The 27,975-nt window shown below is 41.7% G+C and overlaps 1 protein-coding gene across 4 annotated transcripts in view; it reads left to right on the plus strand.

The window, feature by feature from the left end:
* Positions 1-27,975, plus strand: part of ARHGEF3 (Rho guanine nucleotide exchange factor 3) — a 268,433-nt gene that overhangs the window by 120,332 nt on the left and 120,126 nt on the right. For all 4 annotated transcript variants that reach the window (XM_034776302.1, XM_034776298.1, XM_034776299.1 and 1 more), the window contains one exon: positions 5,737-5,799. In XM_034776302.1, coding sequence (XP_034632193.1) covers positions 5,737-5,799 — 63 coding nt within the window. The remainder of the gene's footprint in view (positions 1-5,736; positions 5,800-27,975) is intronic.

The following is a 27,975-nucleotide window of genomic DNA, read 5'->3' on the forward strand; positions in this document are numbered from 1 at the left end:
CATGGCAATCAGCTGGCTTGCGGCGTTTTGGAGGCAGGAGGGAGTGGGAGGAGCAAGGAGTTCTGCCTCCCTCCCCTGCCTCCCGAACGCCGCAAGCCAGCTGATTGCCCCGGGCAGGAGGGAGGGGGAGCCTGTGCCAAGTCCTCACTCCTCCCTTCTGCCTCCAAAACACCGCAAGCCAGCTGATTGCCCCGGGCAGGAGGGAGGGGGGAGGAGCGAGGAGTCGGCGCGCCTCCCCCCTCCCTCCCCTGCCTCCTGAATGCAGCAATCAGTTGGCTTGCGGCATTTAGAAGGAAGGAAAGGGATGGGGGAGGAGCCAGGATGCAGTGTGTGAAGTAAAGGGGGAGGAGGTGGGGGGGAGAAGAGGCTGGTCAAGGGTGGGGGGTTGAGGGAAGGGGTGGAGTGGGCAGGCAGAGGGTTGAGCGCCCCGCCCCTGGTTCTTGCAGAGTAGGGGAAGCTGCCTTGGAACCTAACCCCCTCCCTTTACATTATTTCTTATGGGGAAATTGGATTCGCTTAACATCAGTTCACTTAAAGCCACATTTTTCAGGAACATAACTACAATGTTAAGTGAGGAGTTACTGTATTACTTTTTTCACGTCAGCAATTGCTGTAGTAGCCATAGGGATGTCATTTTGATTGCAAATGATAGTGAAGGTAGTTCATGCACTCGTGAATGAGAGGGGAGGAGTCCATGAGACAGACACTCTATACCAAAACAGTATGAGAACCCGTGGGGTGATTTTCCGTGGGATTGCTATTTGAACTTGGAAGCTGCTATAACTTTTTTCCTCCAAGATTTCAAAATATAGATTATTTATATATATACTTTCTAAATAAACCATTTCCCCCTCCTTCTGCTTTCTATCCTTTTATTTGACAGTAGTTTGCATAAACTTTATTTGCGCACTTAGTTTTATGATGCCACCAAATTGTAGGAAAGAATATGCTGACATCAAGTCATTTTAAATGAGGGGTTACGTTACTCCTTTTTCTCTTGTAAAAGGAAGATCAGAAAAGATCAAAATTAGGATAGTGAGGTGGAATAGCTTAAAGTATAAGAGGTTAACAGTATTGTCAGCTCTTGCAAGTCTCGTGGTAATGGATGTTTTTCTGGAAGCCCAAGCTCTGTGAGTCAAGTGATTGTGTGACAATATCAATTTTTGATTTAAAAAAAGTTTCATGGTTGTGGAGAAAAACATGAAAATGTTCACCACATATATAGTAGAGGCTGAAAACCCAAAAGGCAAATAAAAAGCACCCAATATTTATTATATTTTTAAAAAATGATTTTTTTTATGTTATTTTATGGGGTTCAACTCATGATTTTTGAATGCTTGGGACTGGCAATACTGCATGCACTTAAAATCACAGAGCACAGTAAAAAACAGTTGCTCGATCTAGAGTCTGTTGTCCAGGTCACAAAAAACAGTGCCAGGTTTGACTTGATTCTGCATGATTTACAGTCTGCACAAAGAGGCCCACAATTTGGAAAAGCGGAGATGTCACAAGTCAGAAGTGAGCTGTCTTAATATTAACTCGTGTACATTTATGCAACACTTGTCCATGCTATTTCTAGGTGTAGTCATTGGCACCAGTTGGCATCTACAGCTATTAAAATATGGAGGTTACTACATGGCTGACTTCTTCAGCTTTAGACAAACAACAGGGTGGGTGAGGTTATATCTTTTATTGGACCAGTTTTTGAGCATACACAGAGCTCTTCTTCAGCTCTGGGAAGGGAACTCTGAATGTCACAGTAAAAGGCAAGGTGGAACAGATTGTTTAGCGTAAGTAGTTAGCACATATTATAAGGGACCATTCAAGGTAGAGTGCGTCCTTAACACAGTCATAAGACAAAAAGAGGGGGTTGGACATTGGATTTATAGTTTAATACAACAATCTGTAAATCGCTCGCCCCCTCTTTTTGTCCTATGCCTGCAGAGGTGTTAGTGGGCCACTTTATCTTCAATGGTTACAATATATGCTAACAACTTATGCTAAATAATCTATTCCACTTTACATTTTGCAGTTGATGCTGGGAGTATCTTTCCACTCGACCCCCCCCCCCACACACACACACCCCAGCCCTCTGCCCTGACCCCACACACACCCACCCAGCCCTCTGCCCTGAGCCCCGCAGCCCCACACACACCCCAGGCCCGTGCCCTGAGCCCTGGACCCCCCTCATACACACCCAGACCTCTGCTTGACTCCTTCACCCCCCCACAACCCCAGCCCTGACTCTGGCACCCCCACACAGCCCCTCCCACCCCATGCCCTGACACCTACACCCCCCTCACATGCCCCCAGCCCTCTGCCCTGACTCTTGCACCCCCCCACATACCCAGCCCCCCCCCACGCCCCATGCACCCCCCATGCCCCATGCACCCCCCACATCCCCACCCCCACCCTGAGCACCAAACGGGAGCTCCTGCACCCCTCCTCCACATTCCCCGCTGCACCCCTCACACCAAATGGGAGCTGCCCAGGTACGTGCCCCACACCCAAACCTCCTGCCCCAACCCTGAGCCTCCTCCCTCATTCTAGCTCCTGGCCAGATCCTACACCCCAACCCCAGCCTGCTCCTTCACCCACAGCCCTGTGCTCAGTGCACTCCCACCCTCAGCTCAGTGCAGAGAGAGGAAGAGAATGGGCCAGAACCAGGGAGAAGGTACCCACTGTATGTGGACAGGACCGGGACCCCAGACTGGCAGTGGGCTGAGCAGGTCCTGGCTGGCAGGAGCGGGTCCCGGCTGGCAGGAGCCGGCGGATGGAACCCCTGAGCAGCAGTGGCCTGAGCCGCTCAGCCCACTACCGGTCTGGGGTCCCGGCCACCAGCCCCGTACAGCCCACTGCTAGTCTGGGGTTCTGGCTGCCAGACCCTTGCCAGCCAGGGTCCCGGCCGCAGGCCTCGCTCAGCCCACTGCCAGCCTAGGTGAACAGAACCCCAGACCAGCAGCGGGCTGAGCGGGCCGGCGGCCTAAGATCAACATTTTAATTTAACTTTAAATGAAGCTTCTTAAACATTTTGAAAACCTTGTTTATTTTACAATACAACAATAGTTTAGTTATATAATATATAGATTTATAGAGAGAGACCTAAAAAACATTAAAATGTATTACTGGCATGCGAAACCTTAAATTAAAGTGAATAAATGAAGACTCGGCACACCGCTTCTGAAAGGTTGCCGACCCCTGATATAGACTGTCACTGCTTTGAGGGGCTTCCTTGAAAGATGTATAATATTCAAATACTTCAATGAGAAGTAAAACAATCCTGAATTTTACTTAAACTTGGGCCTTGCCATAAAACTGGGGCCCAATGTGTCATCTATATGTTTTTACTCACTTTCTTTACCACATATAGAATTCACAGTGGGAAATAAATCTTCAGTTATCTCAAACACTTATCTCTGTTTGACAAGGAAGACAACACAGCTGGATAAATAAGGATCAAATCTCTTGTTTCCTAAATCAGTTTGGTGCAATAGAATATGCAGAGCTCTGTTAAATGTTTTTTCGTACTATTTGTTTTTCACTGGGCATAGAGAATTCTCTTGTGATGAACCTGTGTGAAGACGTCATAAGAGTGTCTGTCATGTCACAAAACAAAAAAGTGAATATGTGACAGAATGGGATCATTGACTTATTTACCAAAAAGCCAGACAAATTTTAATATAATTCTTGTGGTGTAAATGCACTTGTTTTTCAAACGTTGCCATGTTGGCTATTTGGAGATAGCATTTGTTTGTTGAAATGTATATATTGGAAAGACCTAATGTCAACTGTGTGTGCACACGTGCACCCCACGCACGCGCACATACACAAAATCAACTTTTATTTCCTTATTTTAAGTAATTTTTAATATAAAATGTTCATATTGTCTTGTCAAACTGCATGCAATACAATGTGTAAGTGTTTCTCTCATGTTTTTGGTTAGAAGTAAAATATTTTTAATATAACTATATACATTATATAGTTACATGTGACTTAGGAGCCTAAACTCATTTTCAAAGTGACTTAGGCACTTTTGAACATTTTACCCATCCTCTTTACCGGTAGTACAACTGTTAACGTATGTGGGGCATAATTAATTAAACTATAGTAATATGCAGGGTTTTTGTGTGTATTTCATGGGGTGCATAGTATTCTAACAATTCAGAAAAGGAAAGATCAAACACAGTCTCAACGATCATTAGGGAAGACTTGTAAGTGGAAAGTAATAGCAGCCTTGTGAAACTGATCACATTCAGAAATAGAATAAGCACAGGGTATTTGAAAATTACATAAGGACCCAATCAGGCAAACAAATGCACTACAAGAATATTTGCTTCTGCTCAGAGTAATTTGATTCTGGGCAGCAGTAATTATGCTTGAAGTGAAACTGTTGGATTTGGGCTGGTAAGTTTTGGCTTCTACTTTGCTGAAGCATGATAGTAGTAAGAGAACAGAACATTCCCATTAGATTGTGGTGGCTGAAGCACTTGTTTTGGTCAGGAGTTCAATTCTTCTTTGGATCACCTTTCTGAAATGAGTCTTGATGTTTTTGATACCTCCAAGTGTATAGATTTTTATATGTCATTATTTCCCAGGAAACCGTGCAAAAAAAATTGACATGAGTTATTTGAAAATGACTTACAATTTGTTATGCTGCTGTAAAATAGTGGCCTGGGTCAATCAAAGTAATTAATTATGACAGAGTGCACACTGGCTCAGTTTTATACTCCCTGAAGAATGATTTAGAGTCCCATTTAAATTGAAACCTTGTGCAAAAGAAATATTCAAGAGCCCTTTGAAACTACTAGGCTTGACCTTTTTATACAGATACTCTTCTTTTTAATAATAATAAAATCACCCCAAAGCCTTGTCTGACATTTCACAAAAGGTGAAACTAACCCCTTATGCAGAGATCCCATTCTAGACTTACATACCACTTCAGGTCCCACTTAAGCACCATTTTAAAGGCTTATGTGGTGGACAGGCCTTGTACTGGTCCATAGTGAACTGCATGCAAAATTAGCTATAAAAATAAGCTTTGTTCTATTAAAAAAAACCTTAAATATTTCCCAATATTTACATTTATTTGTAGAAAGTAGGAAAGTTTTATTTAAACATAATAGTAGAGTACACCTGTCTTTAAATGACTGCTCAGTATCTGAGCAATAAGTTTCAGTCAAAAAGTTCTCACTAACTTCTCATTAAGATCTTATGTGTTAAAATGACTACTAGGGAGGTTATGCTGTTCTGACAGAGCTACCATCCTCCTACTGTCCGATTAAAATAGGTGTCTGGTGGGTGCCTACATGGAAGTTGAAGATCCTGTATCCTTTTATCAACAAATAGCCATGGCAAGTTTGATTCATGCAGCTAATTATTATACTACTTCTGAATTATGTCTAAAATTGGGGTTTATAGTTTGGATTACTGTGATATGAGGAGGTGGGAGGATAGGAAGAGGAAGCAGGCCCTAATATATAGTAGCACATGATAGACTATGCCCATAAGAAAACAGTGGCATTTTCATATTCACAAGAAAAAAGTGAATATTGAACTAATAGTCACATGTAGCTGTTATCCTCTTAACCTATTAATATGCGTAAAGAAAGAACAAATGATTAAAGTATTATTGTGTGATATCTGTTACATGCTTACTTATCTGTTTCAAGATCTTCTTGCTGGCAACTTGGTAATCTTTACTAATGTCTGAGCTTTTCTTTCCATTTTATTTTACAGAAGAAACGGAAACAGAGTACCCAAGATGAAGATGCGATCAGTATCTGCAGCCTTGATGCAAGCGTGAGTAATTTCTTTAGTTTTTTTTTTTTTTTTTTTGTCTTGAACTAAAATGCGGATATCCTGTTGTTTTCTGAAACAAAGGCCATTTCAGCTGCAGCCTGTTCATTCATGACCTGAAATAACATTAGTTTTGCATACAACTTAAATTTAACATATATCATTGCCAACTAGACTGAAAGTGTCCTGTTTCTATAGTGTAATAATTGGAGGATAATAATGTCAGTAGAATAGACTGTTGTTAGAAAGTAATGGATCCCCATTACTAGATGATAAATATCAAGACAAAAACTCAGTGTGAAGCCAAGACACTAAACCGGATGTGAATTTATTCCATTGCATCATTGTATTACATTGATTTTATTTCAATTATATCAAATGATGCATTATGTTAATACTTTCAAAATGTAAAACCTTGGTATTAGTGCAATAGTGAGAGCTAAGTGCATCGTTACTGAAGACCTGTATTGTGATTGTTCTATGGAATATTTCTGACATCTAGAAGCCAGCTTTTATGCAAAGGATGCAGTTTTTAAATGTGTACAGTTTTCTGTTCAAATAAGCTGTTTCTAATTGGCTGATTCTCCTCAGTTCCGCCTGTCTCCTCCCTAGGACTCCCCCCATCTCCCCTGCCCCAACCTCCACCCCCCAAAAAACTGTTTCTGTAAATAAATTTGAGCTATCCAGTAGTCTTATTTGGAAACACTGATTTAATTTTTATATAAATGATGATTTTACTACACTGATCAGTGTCTGCTTACTTTAAAACACTATTTAGCTTCAGGAGCTGAAAGATTCCCATTGACTTCAATGACTGTTGGATCAGGCTTTTAGTGAGGACAAATACACAGTAAATTGAAATGCCTATTATTTTTCATACTAAGGTTATAATTCTTACATGAGGAGATTCTTACACTTTAAGAGACATTGTCAGATTAAAAATTACACTTCTCTCTGAAAATAGCGTTTAAGATTTCTGCAACTGAATTAGAGGGAGATTTTTTTCTTTTTTCCTTTCTCAGTGTGTTTGTTTTGTGTATAATCATTTTCACTGTTTTCTCCTGTGCTCGTTTAGTCAGTTTCTCCTTTTGCTGCAGATCTTTCACACTGTATGGTGAGGAGCAAGTCATTTTAAAAAATACAAAATTTGGATTGTACCATCACATAACATGGCAGGATTTTTTAAGACCAGGTGTGGTACCTGAAACAACTTTGCATTCATTTTTCTAAATTATGGATTAGCTTTCAAGTTGGTGGTGCCTCTTTACTGCTAATATTCAGTGGTGGGTGAGGGCTATACAACTTTTTATCAAATTTCTCACTGTGAGAAATGTGTATTTCTTCCTTATGAGTATCTGACTAAGAGGCACTCTCATAGATTTACACCCCAGATGTATATAAATTCTGTTTATTCAGTAGTTCTCACTTTAGCCAGAACTACAGCTAACCAGAGGGATTTTTTGCATTGTGCCTTTCTGTTGTTTTCAGGCACAGAATGGGCCTAACTGAAAATACATTTATCTGAATCATATTTATATTTCTCCTGCAATATCAGGGTCCAAGAAAATAATTCAAATTACAGTATTATTCTAAAATGAGTTATTCCATTATATAAATGCAGCACCCAAAATAATCTATGTGAAATAAATCAAATTTCATGAGTGCTTCATGCTCCCCATGATGTGCCAGCCAATTTGCTTAGAAGGTTATTACATGACCTCACTTTAGCCACAGTTTTCCTCAGGTGGCTAAGATATGTGAGAAATATTATATCTAGGGTTACTCTGAGGTAAACTGGTTGGGAATCTGTATTTCAAGCAATGTCCATTAAGAAAGATATTCAGTTCTTGGGCTGCTGTGGCATTGTAAAGATGATACACATTTGAAACTGTCTTGATCACACTTGGTTATAAATGTCACCGTCTACAAGTATTTGGCCATCTTAATCAAGTCAGCATTGAGGGTGTCTTCAAAGTACTGGGAATGACAGTGCTTGGTCACCTAAGTAAATGTCATCTGCATACATCTGGGTCAGTCACTTGCTTTATCTTAAGTTCTTCATGCCTGTTGTCATAAAATGAACAAAATGTTGCAACCATTTGGCTCCTTCCAGGAGTTGAAGTTGTAGCAGAGGATATTGCATTCTACTTTAGGGTTTATTCTGGCTGAAAGATATTTCTTTATTGTTTGAAGTTTCATTCTGTTAGTTTGAAGCAAACGAGTATATTTTTCTTCATATATAATAAAATTTGTGGAAGCAGGATATGTGTCACAAAATGAAAACTTCTTGTTTACTTTGTTTTTAATGGTACCAGAATCATTGAGATACTGTCCTAAATTCTCAAAGTGATCTTGTTTCCAGATTTCAGAGTAGCAGACGTGTTAGTCTGTATCCGCAAAAAGAACAGGAGACTAACAAATTTATTTGAGCATAAGCTTTCGTGGGCTACAGCCCACGTCTTTGGATGCATAGAATGGAACATATACTGAGGAGATATATATACACATACAGAGAGCATGAAAAGGTGGGAGTTGTCTTACCAACTCTGAGAGGCCAATTAAGTAAGAGGAAAAAACTTTTGAAGTGATAATCAAGATAGCCCAGTACAGACAGTTTGATAAGAAATATGAGAATACTTACATGGGGAGATAGATTCAATGTTTGTAATGGCTCAGCCATTCCCAGTTTCCAGAGATTTTTCACTGGCACTTGTAAAGTAGCAGGTATACTTATACAAACATGTCACCAGCCGGCTCTGTATTGGCTTTGCATCAGGGAAAGTTACTGGATATGAGTTATTTTACTTCTAGTCAAGAGTAACTTGAACTACTGAAATGGACATTCAGTTAAGTGCTTTTTCAGACAGTAGAAATTGAATTAATGGTGGTATTATGCTAAAAATGCCCACTTTAGAGCTCCAGCATCTGAAACACAGTATATAAGCAGATCAGGAGCACATTTAGGAGTTATTGGCTTATAAATAGACCTCACTTACGTCACCTTTAGAAGATAAGCATGTGTGGCTCTTTTGGGATAAATTGTCCCTAAATGTTTTCATCTGGTGCTGATTTTGGATCTACATATAAGGACCATCTTCAAAAAGAAAAATCTTCAGACTTTCTCACTGTAATGTATAATTGTCATTTATGTTTGAAAGAACAATTGTGTTTATAAGTGAACATACTGATAATTATCACCTTTTTAATGTAATTTAAGATTTTTACAGAATTGTGTTAGAAGAACACTATGGGTCAAATACAACAAGGATGTATAACTTAGAACTTCTTTCCCTAACTTAAACTCTCCTGCACTCAGACACCTTTGGAACGTTATTCACGTAGCTGAAGTTGCATAACTTAGATTGACACACACACACACACACACACACACACACACACACACACACACACCCCGTGTAGACCAGGCCTAAGGAAGCTGAAGTGTACCTTGCATCCCAGAGTTCTATAGACAGTGTAATTTAAAATACCCCCCATCCTGCTTACATTCCCTTAGACATAAACAGAGTAGGTGTAAGTATCTCTAACAGTGTCTAAATTACTGTAGAGCTTGTTGAAAATTTTCCAGCCAACAGGTTTCCATTGGAAAATGCTGATTCATTTCATAGTCATGTATCAATTTAATCAACATTTTCTATGAGAAATTATTTAAGTGCTTTTTTGGGTATAGTAATAATATATTCAAAATGATATAGTCAAAATAAAGCACTCTGACCTTGTCAAAACAAAGCACTTTGATAAGGTCATTTTGATACTTCTGAAATAAAATTTTTCAGAAGTTTCATTTTTTGATTCAGGATGAAACAAAATTTCAAAATGGAAATTCCAAGTTTTCAACCACTTTAAGTTACCGTAAGATGGCCCTTGGCCTGGTCTACACACATTTTGTAATGGTGAATTTCAGTTGTGGGGAGTGACTTTTACTGAAATAAAAGCTTGTTAAATTTGCAGTGAGGATGTAGTTATACCACTTTAAAAGTGCTTAGGACACTCTAGCTTATTCTCTTTGCTGTATGGGAATAAATTATACCAATATATAAGCACTTTTATACCATTATAGCTGTGTGCACACTAGAGGGGTTTAACTGTAGTTAAAGTAGTACAATTTCTGTGTGTGGGCAAGGCCTTAGTGCGAGGTGATCTAATGTACACATCACCTCTGAATTTGCCCCAGATGTTTAAATCTATAGAGAGACTAGAGCAGCAGCTATCCAACTGTGGTCCATGGATCATTGGTCATTTGCAGAATGTTGGCTGATCAGATGGCACTAGCTCTTTTTCATTTCTAGTTGCCAAATCCGATTCAAAAATACCTTCACATATTTCTTTCCCATGTAAACAATTGCTATCGTTGCCACACGAATAGTATATAAATGTGAATTGGAGGGAAGGTGGTCCATGTAATTGTAAATGGTTAGGTAGTTGGTCTGTGAGACAACCTCTGCTAAATTGTGGTCCTTGTTATAAAAATAATTGTGAATTCTTGCTGTAGAGGGAGTCTGTGTAATATATTCATTGTAATACTGTTTAATAATATACTGTTTAATATATACATTGAAGGCACCTAAAGAAAGTCTGAGTTACAATGTAGATTCCTTCTAGACTATTTCAGATTTGTTTAGACTCCCCTCTGATTTTTGGTCTGGTATTCTAGATGTTCCTTAGATCAAGACTGAAGAAGATTTGAAGAATTATATCCCTTTGAAGGGCCTGATCCACATCTGACTGTTGCTCTTTTTCCTCATGTTCATGAGCATTAAACAATTTATTTAATTTATCCAAATACAAAAACCAGTAAAGCATCCCCATCCTTAGCTCTTTCATATAACTTTTGTCTCCATAATTCATAATCATTGGCCTGATCCGGCAAGGTGCCAAGTGCCTCCTGTGAGGCTGTGAGTATCCTTAATTCCAACTCAAGTCAATGGACTTTGTCGGCACTAGGAAATTGTTTACATCTTTAAGGCTGCAGCTGCACCAGTGCTACCCCTGATTCATCTAACCCTACTCAGAGCATGGTGCTCACCAGCTCATGGGATTGGAGCATATAATTATAGTGTATAATGGTCATTTAAGGATACTCCTGTGTTGAAGGCCTCACTGGATGTTTACTATGCAATGGAATTTTCACTTAGTTTTATGTTACCACGTCACGTATTCCATAATAAACTCTGGTCAAGAACAGTTTCTTATTCTCAGACTACAAAAGAAGGTTACCTGCTGTGTTGAACATGACATAACCATACAGTTTTTGGTTTTACTGGCAAATGAAAATGCTTTTCAGTGTTATCTGCAGGATGCAGGCTTTCCACATCTGTAGAGTTGAAAATTATTTGTAGAGATGCCTTTTTCAAACCCCTTAATGGGATACCTTGTTGGATAAGTGCATAGGTTTGTAAATGGGTTTCTCAAAGTGTTAAATGAGACATTCTGAAAGTTTCTAAGATTTTTGTTAGCTTTGATTTCAAGCTTTCTTTACAGTACAATGAAATTGCTTTCTCATCAAGTGTTGTAGATTCCCTAAATGTCACTGAATAAGTGGCTGTGAAAAATGTGAACACTTCTTTTTTTAATCCTTTCCTGAGTACAAAACAGTTTTCCCAATGGGGGAGAATTTTAGCCAGTTCTAACACTTTATTTCAAAAGGCAGTGATGTTAGAGATGCGCTAATTAAGGGTAGTTGGGGAATGAACCATTTGCACTTAGCAGTACATATCAAGGTAAAGGTTTTTGAAAAGAGGGCATTTTTCCCCTTTGGATACCAGCTGTGAACTAGAGAAGTTTGTTTCTTTTTGCCAGTTATCTGACTAGATTCAGTTACTTTGACTTACTATAACTTTCATCTTTACAATAGTTTCACACTAGATCTTTAACAACATTGCATACCAGTGAAGAAACAATATTTATGTGAATGTAAAGTACTTGATATAATTCCCAGAATACCTTCTACTAACAGGTGCTTTGCATGTAGAACAAAAGTAATGTTCTCTTTTTTTGTACAGTATGTGTTTCCAGAATGGCCTTTGTAAATTAAATGTTACTTAAAAAGTGTTGTAACCTTTTGTTAAATAAGACGACACCTAGAGAGTGTGAAGGTATAATCCCCAATGACAGGATTGTTTTGCTTATGTGCAAAGGATGGGAATGTGGCCCAGTGCTTGGAGTTAAGAGATTAAGGCCCTGTCTACACTGGCAAATTTATGCGCTGTAAAGCTGCTTTCTGTGCTGTAAATCCCAAGGTATACACACTGCCAAGCCACTTAATTTGCAGAAACTGCGCAGTTGCAGCACTTTAAAAATACCACCCCAGTGAGAGGCGTAAAGCTTTCTGCGCCGGGGCTACAGCGCTGCGGTGCCAGTGTAGACACCGGGGTCTATCACAGTGCTGTGATTGGCCTCTGGGAGGGGTCCCACAATGCCTCTTCTCGCCTCTTTGGTCATTGGTTTGAACTCTACTGCCCTGGCCTCAGGTGACCAACTGTCATCCCCGCCCTGTAAATTCCTTTGGAATTTTGAAAGCCCCCTTCCTGTTTGCTCAGTGACATGTGCAGTGCTCTCAGCACATTTTTCCAGGTGGCCAGGCCCTCCATGCACCAGACAATCCCCTGCTGCCAAGCTGCTGGACGTAATCAGCATTTGGGGAGAGTCCAATCCCAGCTGCACTCCAGCCGTAGGAATTATGATACCTATGGACAGATTTCACGATGCATGACAGAAAGGGGCCACAACCGGGACACACTGCAGTGCAGGGTCAAAGTGAAGGAGCTGCGGAACGCCTACCACAAGGCACAGGAGTCAAATTGCCGCTCCGGTGCTGCGCTCATGAGCTGCCAGTTGTAAAAAGAGCTAGACGCGATACTCGGTGACAACCCCACCTCCACTGCAAGGACCACTGTGAATACTTTGGTAGCTCACGTACCAGTCAAGAGTGGACCAAGCCAGGAGGAGGAAATCTTGGATGTGGAAGGGGAGGGGGACCCAGAGGCAGAAGATGACTCGGAGGTCAGGAAGGCATGCAGCCAGGAGCTCTTTTCTACCCCGGAGGAGGCTAGCCAGTAACAGCAGTTGTATCTTGGCGTAGCGCAAACAGGAGTGGAGGCCCCTGGTAAGTGGATTTGATTTTGGGAATTGCTGAAGCAAGTTGTTGGGGGCAGGAGGGTTATAGAAGGCAGGATTATCTCCCACCGCATGCCTAGTCTGAGCATTGGAACAGGCTGTTGATTGACTCCTTCACTTCACGGGAATCTGACTCGGAGATCTCCAGGAAACTCTCATGGAGAGACTGGGCAATCCGCTGCTGCAGGTTCTTCGGCAGAGCTGCTTTGTTTCTTGCCCCATTAACAATAACTTTCCCACGCCACTGTGTCGTCATGGGGGGGACGGATATGACCATTGCTGCACACAGGTGAGCCGCATAGGGCCCAGGGCGGAAGACGCAGTCTTGGAGAAGACCCTCCCTTTATTTCCTGCTCACCCTCAGTAGCGAGATATCTTCCATAATGATCACATCCTATGGAAAGTGTAGGGACAGGAATGATTATCAGGCCAACTCTACAGTGCTGGCTCTCCCCAAGAGCCACATGCTCAGTGTACAGCAGGGTCTGGGAAGAGTGATTTTACCCTGCCTCTGCGGCTACTCACCATTTTGGGGGTCTTGTGGCTCATGTGTGCTTGCCGGGGGTCAGCCAGTTAGTGACAGGTGTGAGAGTACTGGCTGTGTTTTAAATCACTGAATCAGTGTTCTGTGTGTTGCAAACAATACTGCTTCTGTAAAATGTTGCGTTTAAACTTCACAGAGATGACCTTGGGAGCCCAGCCCAGCCTCCCTCTTTTTTATCGGCGGCTGAATGGCTGTGTACAATTAGAAGGTGGCCAAGAAGAACTAAAGAGGACTTTCTGCATGATGTTATGATGCACTCCACCGCTGAGAAAAAGTTGTTGAAGGAGTGGTGGGACAGCGAGAAGAGGGACTGGAAGGAGAATGCGGCATGCCAGAATGAAGCCACAGAGCGGCTCTTAAACATTATGGAATGCCAAGCAGACATGCTCCAGGCGATACTAGCGCTGCAAACCAAGCAGCTCCCTGCCCGCAGTCTCCTGCAGCCACTGTTGCAAAACTCTTTCCCAAGCTCCGCCCAGACACTGCCAACACACTCTTATCAACCTCCTGGCTCTATACCCATGGCATTCCAGTCCTCCCCTGTCACAGTCCAGCACTGCGGACTCCCAGTACCCACTGCACTCAACACCCATCCCTCTGCAGTTTTGCCCTGCTCAAGTACAGTACCTGCTGCATTGTACTGCAAAGGAGAAGGTTGGATATGATCCCTGGACATACACAAATCGTTAATCATCCTGGGACCCCCCCTCCTCCTGGGCCCTTCCCTTCCCCAATCCACTCACTGCTGATTTTTTTGTTTGTTTGTTTGACTCTCTCCTTTGGTGGTTGTTTTTTTTTTTTTTAAAGAATTGTGTTGGTTTGAAAGCAATCTTTATTCTATGAATTGAAAGCAAACAGAGTCCTGCAAAGCAGCAGACAGTTATGTTAAACCTTCATATTGCATTGTCTGCACCAATCATAATCACCTCCTAGCATTACAAGCACTGCACTCCCAAGCATAGCAACAAATATTAGTGGCTTTCAGCTTCAAATTGATGCCTCAAGGTGTTCGTGATCCTTATGGCCCCGTGCTGTGCCCCTCTAATAGCCCTGGTCTCTGGCTGTTCAAACTCAGTCTCCAGGTGCTGAGCCTCTGCGGTCCAGCCCTGAGTGAAGCTTTCATGCTTCTCTTCACAAATATTATGGAGCGTACAGCATGTGGCTATAAGCATAGGAATATTGTCATCAGCCTCCCATAGAGGCAGTGCCAGCAGGCCTTTAAACGGCCAAAAGCACACTCAACAGTCATTCTGCACTTGCTCAACCTGTTGTTGAACCACTCCTTGCTGCTTTCAAGTTGCTCTGTGTATGGCTTCATAAGCCACGGCATTAAGGGGTAGGCAGGGTCTCCCAGGATAACAATGGGCATTTCATCTTCCCCTCCGGTGATCTTCTGGTCCAGGAAGAATGTCCCTGCTTGCAGCTTCCTGGATAGGCCAGTTCCGAAAGATACATGCGTCATGCACCTTTCTGGACCAGCCTGCGTTCATGTCTGTGAAACACCCACGGTGATCCACAAGCACCTGGAGAACCATTGAGAAACACCCCTTGAGATTAATGTACTCAGTGGCTAGGTGGTCTGGTGCCAGAATTGGAATATGCGTGCCATCTATCGCCCATCTGCAGTTAGGGAAGCCCATTTGTGTAAAGCCATCCACAATGTCACGCCCATTGCCCAGAGTCACGGTCTTTCAGAGCAGGAGGCGATTAATGGCCCTGCACACTTCCGTCAACATGAGTCCAACGATCAACTTTCCCACTCCGAACTGGTTAGAGACCAATCGGTAGCAGTCTGGAGTAGCTAGCTTCCACAGTGCAATCGCCGCGCGCTTCTCCAATGGCAGGGAAGCTCTCATTCTCGTGTCCTTGCGCCACAGGGTTGGGGCGAGCTCATCACACAGTCCCATGAATGTGGCTTTCTTCGTCCAAAAGTTCTGCACCCACTGCTCATCATCCCAGATGTGCATCATGATGTGATCCCACCACTCAATGCTTGTTTCCTGAACCCAAAAACGGCATTCCATTGTGATCAGCACTTCTGTGAATGTCACAAGCAATCTCGTGTCATATCTAGTACATGTGGTGAGAGCACGGGGATTGCTGGGATGTGAAGGAATGCATCACGGGGCATTGGGACAGGACCCAAGATACCTCGCGACCGTCCTCCGTCTTCCCACAACTCTTAGCAGCAGAAGAGGAAGAAATGCTGTGTGGGATAGCTCCCTAGAGTGCAACTCCCCAGAGTGCTCTGAATACCGCTCCAAGTGCCACAAGTGCGAACATATTATTGAGCAGGCTGCTGACTGTGTGAACACACAACAGCAGTTTCCCTTCAGCGCTCTCTGAGTGGCGCTGTAACTCTGCCAATGTAGACATGCCCTTTGTTTCTGTTCCTAGTCCTGCCAATGACTGTGGGTAGGTCACTTAACCTCTTTGTGATAGTTTTCTCCATCTGTAAAATGAGGACAATTCTGTATCTCAGACAGTGATGTGAACGGTAATTATGGATTGAGAGCTCTGAGAGTCTCCTATGAAAGACTCCATAGAAATACAAAGTATTATTAATTGTTATTCAAGTGGTTGGGAGTTAAGAGGCTGGGGAAAAGGAGGTAGGAAAGGAGAATGAGGGATTGGAAGCAGTGAAGCCCCAGGAGTTGTTAGGTGTTTATACACAGAAAAAAGATCATTGTATTTCCCCCCCGCAAACTAGCCTTCTTTCAGGTAGGTTATAAGACTGTATTAAAAATATGCTATTTTGCTAACTCATCCTGGTAGTCAGTGGCATTGCTGGTTCACCTTAGTGACATCTGTCTCACGCTGGAACCGCTCTTGACCAGTTTCTCATTGACTGCTTCCACCTTCCTGATGTGTGATGTTTCTGCAGTTGTGAGGGAGTTGGCTGCTCTCAAACTAGAATTTTATGCACAAAGAAGATATTCTGGGACCCTGTTTGCTGTCTCAGGATTGGAGCTACCATTGACTATTTTGTTCAGAACTTTTCAGTGTGTGCAGTTGTGGAGGACAGCTATGTGTTCCTTCAGCTCCATTTCAACCAATTTTTCCCCTAATTCCTCAGCCACCATTAATTAGCCCACCATTCATGTAATTGCCTTTTTAAATAAAAAAGTGTTTTTTTTGGAGACAGCTGAAACTCTCCCTTATTGGGAATAGTCTTTCATATTTATGAAAGGATTTAAAAACAAGTCTCTGTAGCAAAGCTGGCCTAAGACTGCAGATCAGTATTTGTGAATCTTTTCAAGTTCTGAACTGATGTTCAGTTCAATAATATTCATACACCCTTGTTGTTTGCTATTTGCAGACATTTGTGCAAAGACATTTTGTTCACACTGAGCTTTGGTGAGTGGCTTTTCATCGGTAGCCATATTTGTATATCAACAAGAATATTGCTGCATAAACAAGATTTTTTTTCGTTTGTTTCTTGCTATTTGGTGTCTATTTATCCTCTGATATTTAAAAAAAAAAAAAGAAGCTTCAATTATCCAGCCAGGGAGCAGTAAAATTCCAGGTGACTTAAAGTAGGTGAAGTTCCCACCCTTCCTTGAACAAAGGATACATATACCACAGAAAGACAAAATCCTTTTTGTGGGGTTAGGCTTTATTGCTAAATTAAATAATAACCATGTAACATAAACTTCAGCCTGAATTTTCTCTCCAAGACTGGCTGTTCTAGTTTTCCATACAGGACCTCACTGTCACAGACCCTAGTTTTCTTTTCTTTTTTAACTGGAACTAATTAAATCCACCTACTAAAGGTTAGAGTAGTTATATTGTACATACCTGCAGGATTCAATTCTGGTATCAAAGTAGCTCAGCATAGTATACCTGCATTCCTTTGCAGGATCCTTGAGCCCGGCACCCTGTTAATGATCAATCGCACACTACATATAGTCAACAGAATTATTGTTTAGTTCATGTATAATAGACTGAAAATGATTTATCCAATCTATCTGGGAAGATATCTTGCAGAAATCATGGACAGAAAATGTTTCCCAAGGAATTACTAAATTCACACTATCTCCTAACATATCATCAAGGTTAATATCAGTGGGAAGTAAGCTAGGGTGACTTTTTCTTATGTTTACTTGCTTGTGATTTATGACCTCTACTGCAGATGGCCAGAGGGCATCCTGTAGACAGTTGCAGGCGGCATTCCTAAATGTAGTTCTGCTTTTGCAAGGGTAGAGAGGAAGTGTCACTTTTGCAAGAACTCAGTACAGTTAGAGGTAATTTTTCTTGCAGGGCTGCTGTGAGACTCATACTGAGGTGATAACATCTTTGTCAATCATAGAACATTTGCATGCCAGCTGCTGACTGTCCCATGAGGGTATAGGGGGCAGTGATCCCAAATCTATCTTGGAGAAGAGACAGTGTGTCCAGTCATCTACCTTTTTTTTTTACTTGGCATAGCATCAAGCTTGTCACCCCATTCCTCTGCCACCCTGAATTCATTGCTGTGGTTAAATGCCATTATAGTACATTAAAACAAGCCTTAAAATGTATTTGCTGTCCAGTGTCCCTTTAGATTCTTCTCTCTGCACTGTCCTTCACTAAACCAGGGCAGTTCCCTACTCAGCTATTGACCTCTTGCCCTCATCAGTTATCATTTGTCTCAGGGTTTGTTTGGTTCTGGCTCTGAGAGTTGTGTCTCAGAATCAAATATGAGTCCTGTTGATTCTAGCAGAGGGGCGCAGGGTCTGTCATAGCAGTAATCTGTGGTAAATTGGTCTGATAGGCAATCTCAAGCCTGAAACCCCACTTTTAGGTTTGGGTAAGGGTTTGGTCCATGGTTGTCACATATGGGTTTGAAACAGGGTCCTGTATTGTCAGCTTTTCATGCTTGCAACAAATTGGGAAAGAGTCCTGTGCTCTTTCTGATGACTTGTTCTGCCAGTCAAATGGGAAATGATGCATATTCAGTTAGGATTCATTATCTTGCTTATTATTACAGAATCTGAGATTTACTTTCTGTAGAACAGTAAAAATAATAGATAATTACAACATTTAGAATCTAAATTAATAATAGGCATTACTTGTATGCAGTTTCTATATCCCTAGCCCTGGGGTTTCATTGTTCAACTCCCCTGATAGCGGGTGATCTCACTGAGGACATATCCATCTGTTATATGGTATATCACCACACTGGCATGATATAATATACCTGGCATACAACAGGCAGCTAGTCACTTACTATTTATTTGCACTGGGCTAGTGCCCAAAGGCTCCAACCTGGATTTGGGCCACACTGTGGTATGGAAACACAAAGATGGTCATTGCTTTGAAGAGTTTATAATATAAACAAAAATAGAAATAGATGTATTAGAGTAATAGATATCAAGTCAACCTCTAAAGCAAAATATTTGCAGTCAGGTTTTCACTGAAGTTGTGGGGACAGAATTAACAATTGTGTAAAGAATCAGCTGTAAGATGAAATCACAGAACATAAAAAACCACTATTTCATAACAGCATAAATCCTATTAGGCTATTAGCAATTGAAGTTAACTTTTCCCCCATCATAGCTTCTTACCAATGGGTCTTTATTACTAATTTTTTAGATTTACAAAACATTATGCCCATTGCCTACAATATCATATATATTTCTACCTAAAATATATATTTTAATTTACCAGTTAATATGATTTTTATACTGGAAAAAAAGTAAAACAAATTGAAAACAAGTACTATGACTATCAAGGAAGATGTTTTTATATGTTAATTTATTTGAAGTAAAATTGTAATGATGCAAAATTATTGAGGAAGGAGTTGGGATATGGAGTGGGGTAGAAGGGCAATTTAAACTGAACCTCTATTCAAACTATGTTTTTCCTTGGTTTAGAATGCAGTTTTGCCATTAGATGAATTTTATATATTGCCATTATAAACCAATATTAGCACAATATATTAGCAAAATGTTTAATAAATAACAATCTATTTATAAAATGTTAATCACAAAGGAGCAGAAGAAAATGTGAATCTTGTGAGACAATTGCCCAAAATTATTTCCTATGTCACATTCTATGATAACTCCATAGAATTTGTTCACTTTTTTCATATGAAGTAGTAGTTGCCACTGTGGTGTGGTGTCCCACTAGGCATTCCCCCATTACACCCTCTGATCCACCCAATAAACATCAGCAGAAGTTGTGTGTTTTAAGAATAATGATTTACCCAGTATATCACAACAGGACATAGTGATTCTGCCTAATATTATTACATCTAGGTTGTGTAAGGTACAGGGCTGGAGGCAAAGTTTCTTCTGTAGAATTCAAAAAATCTGTTTCTAAGGCCATGAGCCACATAGCCATGAAAGGATCAGGTTTCAATTCCTGCATGGCACTGGCTGTACCACTATCCAGCACCAAAGGATAATCTGCAGGGACAACATAAATGCTTCTTTGTGGTATCTAGAGATCTTGAGGGCAGCTGATTACTTTCTAGCTATCTATTATTTTTACTGTTCTACAGAAAGTAAATCTCAGATTCTGTAATAATAAGCAAGATAATGAATCCTAATTGGACATGCATTTAATAATTAAACATATTAAACTTTCCTGTGCAGCTCTTCCCGCTACACAGAATTATGGAGCAATTTACATGAGATTCTGCCTGCTGGACAGTTAGCTGTTATTATACTGAAGCTCCATAAGCTACAGGTTGCGATCACTGGTTGGCTGGCTAGGTTTATGTTCATCTGTGCTCACTGATCCATCTCTAAATTTACAAGCATTTGTACTCCTTACACTGAAGTTCTCTTGCTTTTTCTCTCAGTCTCCAAATGAGAGTAAATGATGTTATTCCCCAAGTCTAAATCTATCCAGAAAAAAACCTTATCTAAATAGGGGTGTTAAACTTCTTAAAAACTTGGAGTCACTCCTGTTCCATAAAGTGGATAGCAGAATCTGTGCTGCAGATGGCTGGGTCTCTTGCCAGCTTACATCTATATCAGTCCACAAGCAGTATCCCTTTATAAAAATAGGTTTTTAATTTTTTAATGCCTCTTACCAGTGCCAGACCACCTGTCTCCCACTGAATAGTCAGTCATGAAGGCAGAGCTTCCTTTCATTCTCACAGGAAGCATTGCTTGCAGCTCTGCTGATTTGTCACAAGGAGGATTGTGGCCAAATAATGATGTTGTTTTTTTTAAACACCTTTTGTACTTGTTTCATGGACTGGATTGGGATAGGAGTGCTCCATGGATTGGTAACATCGAGTAGTAACTCATGCAGGCGGGCACTCATGGCATATTTTATTGCCAGCTTTGGGAGTATCAGCCCTCAATGTCATGTAGTTAGATATACCTGTGATATATGTGGCCAGCAGGCTGTAACAACAAAATTCTGTGAGTGGATACATGCATGTATAAGGCTATTACACTCAGAAATCTGCATATGAAGAAATATGGGAATTATCCAACATGCTTCTATCTCAACAAATCACATCTGTCTGTACAGAAAGGCCTTAACTTGTTTGTGCATGGGTCCTGTGAACCATACCCGTACATGGGCATAGCTCTGCCCATTTAATTGATTATATAATAATCGGGTTTACATAATGATTTACATATTCTAAGTATTTTATAAACATTGTCTAACTAAACTGGCTCATAAAAACCTGAGAGAGAGAATTCTTTTTATGAATGAGGGAACTGAAGCAGAGAGCTAACTCAATCTTCCAAGGTCATGCAGTGAGTCGGTGGTAGAGCCAGGTTGAGAATTCAGGAGTTCTCTATTTCCATTCTGTGTTCAGACCATTAGATGGTGCCTCTCCTCAATCCTCTGCATTCTGTATTTCTGTTTGTGCAGTTATTATGCCTCGTCATGCTATCTGTGGCAGATAGTGTCTCTCAGCAGTCCTCTGGTGTCCTCTTCCTTTCCACATTTTTGTCCACTATTGCTGTTGCCATTCACACACCTTCCTTCCTGATCACCCCAGTTTTCAATCCACCACCCCTTCTGCATCCTGGATATTCCTCCCCTAAACCCATTCTATTGCTAGATGTGTGAACTTATCCATCTAAATTCAGTCACCTTTGTCACTCACAAATAAGATCAGCAAACGATTTCTCACGACTTCCTGAACTTTGTCACATATACAGTAACTCCTCACTTAACGCTGTAGTTATATTCCTGAAAAATATTGCTTTAAGTGAAACGATGTTAAACGAATCCAATTTCACCATAAGAATTAATGTAAATGGGGGGGTTAGGTTCCAGGGACATTTTTTTTCACCAGACAAAAGACGTATACATATACAATATAAGTTTTAAATTATTTTAAACGAACTATTTAATACTGTACTCACCAATGATGATTGTGCAGCTTGTTTGGGGTAGGTCATAGTGGGGTCGGGGTGTGGGGGCTTGCTCCACTCTACGGGGTGCTCCTGCCGGGAAGCGGAGTCGGGGACTTGCCCACTCCCTGGCTGGAATGCCGGGTGAGTGGAGCTGGGTAAGCCCCTGTGCCCCGACCCTGATCCCCAGCTGGAATGTCAGGTGGGTGGAACAAGGCAAGCTCCCACTCCCTGACCCCACTGTCCAGCTGGAACGCCGGGTGGGCAGAGTGGGGCAAGCCCCATGCCCCGACCCCACTCCCTGGCAGGAGCGCCAAGCGGGCGGAATGGAGCAAGCCAAAGCACCTTATAACGGAACGTTGCACGACTTTAAACAAGTATGTTCTCTAATAGATCAGCAACTTAATAACAAAACAGTGTTAACCGGGACGACTTTAAGTGAGGAGTTACTATATTACATGGGAGCAGGGCTTTTTTCTCAATAGTCTCAGTGGGAAGAAAAGTCTTTTAATACAATCTCAGACCGTGTTGCACTCATCAGTTTGGCTATACAGTAATAAGCCAGACAGTGGTGGGAACTGTAATCTAATGATTTGAGTGCGGAACACACAAAGCTAGGGAATGTGAGCCCAATTACTATTGTAAAAGAGGGAACTGTGAATGGTAGTTGGGGGTCTTGTTATGGTGACAAATGGTACAATGTGTCTGACATTTAAGGATCTTTAGCTTCTGAGGGCTTGTCTACACTACGCGCCAGATTGGCGGGCAGCAATCGATCCAGCGGGGGTTGATTTATTGCCTCTAGTATAGATGCGATAAATTGATCGCTGAGTGCTCTCCTGTCGACTCCGGTACTCCACCAGAACGAGAAGTGCAAGCGGAGTCGACGGGAGAGCGTCAGCTGTCGACTTACCACAGTGAATACACCATGGTAAGTAGATCTAAGTACATCGACTTAAGCTACCCTATTCCCATAGCTGAATCTTGTATCTTAAATCAACGCCGTGTGGTAACGTAGACAAGCCCTCAGTAATTTAAAAGTCTCTTGAAATTTACCCTTTTGCTATAAAGATACAAGAGCAGCATGCCGATGGGTGTTGGATAACACTGGTATTGACCATTTTCAGCCTAAAAAAGAGCAATGGGTATGCTGCCCTTCACTGCTAGCAATAGTAACTATGGTCTGCTGTAACTCATGGGTATTGCTGCTACCTTGGCTAGTAGGTGTTTTTGGAGGGATGAAGGAATATTTCAAGCTGTATGTGAAATACATTTAACAAAATCAGAAGGCTCATTAATTCCAAAGAGCCCAGTTTGTCTCAGTTTATCATTGCTTCTCCCCTTTTTGTCCTATAAGAATAAGAAAGAAAATTGAAAGCATTTTAATTCACCGTTTGGAATGGATCATCAGGCTAAGTAGCTATAATAGTCTTATGATCCTAGGCTTGGGATGGATCAAGTTCATTCATCATAGTAAGGGCCTGTCCTTGTGATTCTTCCATCTGTCCTAAATGTATTTTTGTTTGTGGAGTTATTATGCCTCTGCATTCTATAAGTATGCCCTAAAGTGTCTCTCAGGAGTCCTCTGGTCAGGGCCGCTCAGAAGATTCAGGGGGCCCCCGCTGCCAAATTGCCGCTGAAGACCCGGCACTTTGGTGGCGAGTCCCGGGGCGGAAGAACCCCCCCACTGCCAAACTGCCGCTGAAGACCCAGAGCGGAAGAAGCTCTGGGGGCCCGGGACCCGCAAGAGTTTTCCGGGGCCCCCAGAGCGAGTGAAGGACCCCGCTCTAGGGGCCCCGAAAAACTCTCATGGGGGCCCCTGAGGGGCCCGGGGCCTGGGGCAAATTGCCCCACTTGCCCCCCCCTTTAGGCGGCCCTGCCTCTGGTGTCCTGTTCCTTTCCACATTTCTGTCCACTATTGCTGTGTCAAGGTGCTTTTGAGCATTAGAATCTTGTTGGACCTAGCTTGTGCTGTAAACCTGCATGGAATCTATCAGCAAAGCAATTTATTAGTTAGTTATCCTTAACTTCCTGATAAGCTCCCATACTACAGTGATGGATGATACAATGGCTATGTATCAAAAACAATGCACACTGAATATTGTGCATTCTTAAATTCATAGTGCAATGTTTCTCTTCAGAATACTGTGGCCCATGGATAGAGCACTGAAATGAGATTCTGGAGACATGGATTGTTTCCTAGGTCGGTTACTGGCCTACTGGGTGACCTTGGGCAAGCCACTTAACCTCTCTATGCCTCACTTACGCTCTCTGTAAAATGGGTAGTAGCTTGTAGCACTATGCTTGGCCCCCACAGCGAGTGTTACAAACCAGCCCCACATTTGACCCCAGATTTTCAGAATAGGTCAGCATCCAATATGCTGAGCTCTTTTGCAAATCTGGCTACTTATCCTCATGCCTAAATGGGAGCAAAACTCTTCTGAAAATTTGCCCTCATATACATCATGAGCATTGCCATAAAGCCGTCTTTGAAGTTGTGTATGGTTATAGTGAGTGGATACTAATAGCATGAATTTTACTGTACTTCATAATGTCAAAACCATTGTAAAATTCCCTATGAAAGGTAGTTATTGTGCATTAGAAAAGTTACTTGTTTGTTCTTTGGGTAGCATAACAGTTATCATTGCTGATAATAACCTTAAAAAGAAAGTAGTGTTTTAGCAGGTTCTGAACTAGAGAAGACTTCTTATCTATGGATCCGTTTAGAAGTTTTATTTTATGTTTGAATGTTAATAAAATGTGTCCCAATATGAACAGAAAGTTATCCAGGTTTATATGTAATTTACATGCATCCTATCCAAGTTCCTTAATTTTTATTGCTTTTAGTGCTCAAAGAGAACACATATTACATATTTGAGTCAATATAGCTGAAAATTTATTTGACCTAATTAAACCTAATAATAAAGTTAGTATTTGATTGCTAAGGTATGGCAAGCCAGACTTAAAAGATTAAAGGGGATTACTTTTATCTCTGCTTATCAGAGTTGAGATAATTAAAATATATATTGTTTCTGCCTTTTTTGTTCTATTAAATTCGCTTCTGTTACCTGCTAATGTTAGAGATACTGTTAGCCTTGGCCAGTAGGGTATATGCAATATGTTTGAATTATGCATGACTTCTTAATAATTCCCTTATCATACTGGAGGTCAGTGCCCCATCTGGATTCAGATTTTATTATAAGGTGACTGTCCTTAATCCACTATTAATCCATCATATGATTGTTTTAGGACAGACAGATGCTTGACTCTGGTATTACCTAGAGTAGTGGCATGTGTTATTTCTCTCAGGGCTATGTTACATTATTCTCCCTTTATTCCTAAATAAATAAAACCCAGGAGCACTCTATTGAAAGAATTTATACAATGCTGGCTATGTCCCCTTGTCTCTTCCCTTTTTACTCTTGCATGGTTTCAGTCTGTTTCTGAATAGTATCTTACTGAAGTATGGAGGACTAACATTTCCTTTATTATCTATCTTTATTCACTATAGCAGCAAATATGTACATAACATACAAATATGTGCTGAACATACCAGCACAAACTATATGTAACGAAGAAACAGTCTTGAAGGCAAATGTCCTTTCTCTTTTTTATTTTTCTCATTCAAATTAAACACGAACATAGAGGGAGTATATCTTGACAATTTAGTATATTTAGCAAATTCACCATGACTGTTACGATCCTTAAGTGGCCTTTTCTGTTTTTAAAGATTACAAAAGTGATTTCCTTAATGATCAACTGTATTCAGATTTCTTCATTTCTGGTAAATTTCCTATAAGATGAGATCTGTCTCTGACCCAAATAAAGGCATTCCTTACTCAGTCAAAATGTTCTTTGACTTCGATGGAAATTTGAATAAAGAATGTGAAATTTAGCCCAAAGGAGAGCAGAATGTATGTATCAGATGGCAGAATTTGGTTTTTCATTATTATTGATTTTGGTCTTAGTTTGATTTGGGATCTTTAAGCTATTTAAAACAAAAAGTTTACGAAGGCTAAAGTTTGCTTATATTAAGGATTGAGTTGGTTGACAGCCAGAATACCAATCTCATATCACCTTTAAAAATATTGTTTGTTTTGCTGAATGTGTGGCAACTAAATTATTAGAATGATTTTAACATTCTAGATTTCACAATGAGACCAGGTCAAACATTTTTTCCACATTGTTGGTAAAGAAATTGTGTCAAATACTTTTACATTAATAATAATTAAGGGACCCAGATCAGTAGTCACTTCTGAAAACTGAGGCTGTTAGTTTTAGAAGCTAATAACAATATGTGTATAATGGAACTTGCTGCATTCAATAGCATTTGTTGATTTGATGTGTTGATAAAGAGTTGCATTTTACTCCTTTACTTGGGTAACTCTTGGGGTATGTCTACACTACGAGAGTAGTTCGATTTTACTTAAAGCGAATATGTGGAATCGATATTACAAAGTCGAACATGTGTATTCACTCTAAGGACAGTAATTCGACTTTGTGAGTCCACACTAACGGTGCAAGCGTCGACATTGGAAGCGGTGCACTGTGGGCAGCTATCCCACAGTTCCCGCAGTCCCCGCTGCCCATTGGAATTCTGGGTTGAGCCCCCAATGCCTGCTGGGGAAAAAAATGTGTCAAGGGTGGTTTTGGGTAACTGTCGTCATCCAACCGTCACTCCCGCCCTCCCTCCCTGAAAGGGCTGGCGGGCAATCAGTTCACGCACTTTTCTGGTGAGTGACAGCGCGGACGCCACAGCACTGCGAGCATGGAGCCCGCTGTGACCATCGCTGCAGTTATGGCCGTTGTCAACACCTTGCACCTTATCATCCACCTTTTCCAGAGGCAGATGCTGAGAAATCGGACGAGGAGGCTATGCTATGGCAGCGCGGTGAGGACATGAAGTCTGAGAGTGGCACAGACCTCTCACAAAGCACGGGACCCCGTGCTGTGAACATCATGGTGGCAATGGGTCATGTTGATGCTGTGGAATGGCGATTCTGGGTCTGGGAAACAAGCACGGACTGGTGGGACCACATAGTGCTGCAGGTCTGGGATGAATCACAGTGGCTGCGAAACTTTCATATGTGGAAGGGAACTTTCCTGAACTTTGTGAGTTGCTGTCCCCTGCCCTGAAGTGCAAGGACACCCAGATGCGAGAAGCCCTGACTGTCCAGAAGCGAGTGGCCATAGCCCTCTGGAAGCTTGCAACACCAGACAGCTACCAGTCAGTCGCGAACCACTTTAGTGTCAGCAAATCTACCGTGGGGGTTGCTGTGATGCAAGTAGCCAACGCAATCGTTGAGCTACTGCTGTCAAAGGTAGTGACCCTTGGAAATGTGCAGGTCATCATAGATGGCTTCGCCGCAATGGGATTCCCAAACTGCGGTGGGGCTATAGATGGAACTCACATCCCTATCCTGGGACCGGACCACCAGGCCAGCCAGTACATTAACTGAAAGGGCTACTTTTCAATGGTGCTGCAAGCACTGGTGGACCATAGGGGACGTTTTACAAACATCAATGTCGGATGGCCGGGCAAGGTTCATGACGATCGTGTTTTCAGGAACTCTGGTCTGTTTAGACGGCTGCAGGAAGGTATTTACTTCCCAGACCAGAAAATAACTGTTGGGGATGTGGAGATGCCTATAGTGATCCTCGGGGACCCAATGCCCTGGCTCATGAAGCAGTATACAGGCGCCCTGGACACTGAAAAAGAACTCTTCAACTACCATCTGAGCAAGTGCAGAATGGTGGTGGAGTGTGCTTTTGGACGTCTCAAGGGGAGATGGAGAAGCTTACTGACTCGCTCTGATCTCAGCGAAACCAATATCCCCATTGTTATTGCAGCTTGCTGTGTGCTCCACAATCTCTGAGAGAGCAAGGGGGAGACCTTTATGGCGGGGTGGGAGGTTGAGGCGAATAGCCTGGCTGCTAATTACGCCCAGCCAGACAGCCGTGCGATTAGAAGAGCCCAGCGGGACGCGCTGTGCATCCAGGAGGCTTTGAAAGCTAGGTTCCTGAGTGAGCAGGGTAATCTGTGACTATTAAGTTTGTTTAAAGAGAAGCTGAACCTGCCCCCGTTTCTTTACCCAGTTAATGTTGACTATCCTCTCCAGCTACATACCCCGTTCACCCCCCCCTTCCAACAGACGTTTAAAAATAAAATAAATGGAACTTTGTTAATGAACA

This window comes from Trachemys scripta, chromosome 7 (assembly GCF_013100865.1).
Source record: "Trachemys scripta elegans isolate TJP31775 chromosome 7, CAS_Tse_1.0, whole genome shotgun sequence".
Taxonomy (NCBI): domain Eukaryota; kingdom Metazoa; phylum Chordata; order Testudines; family Emydidae; genus Trachemys; species Trachemys scripta.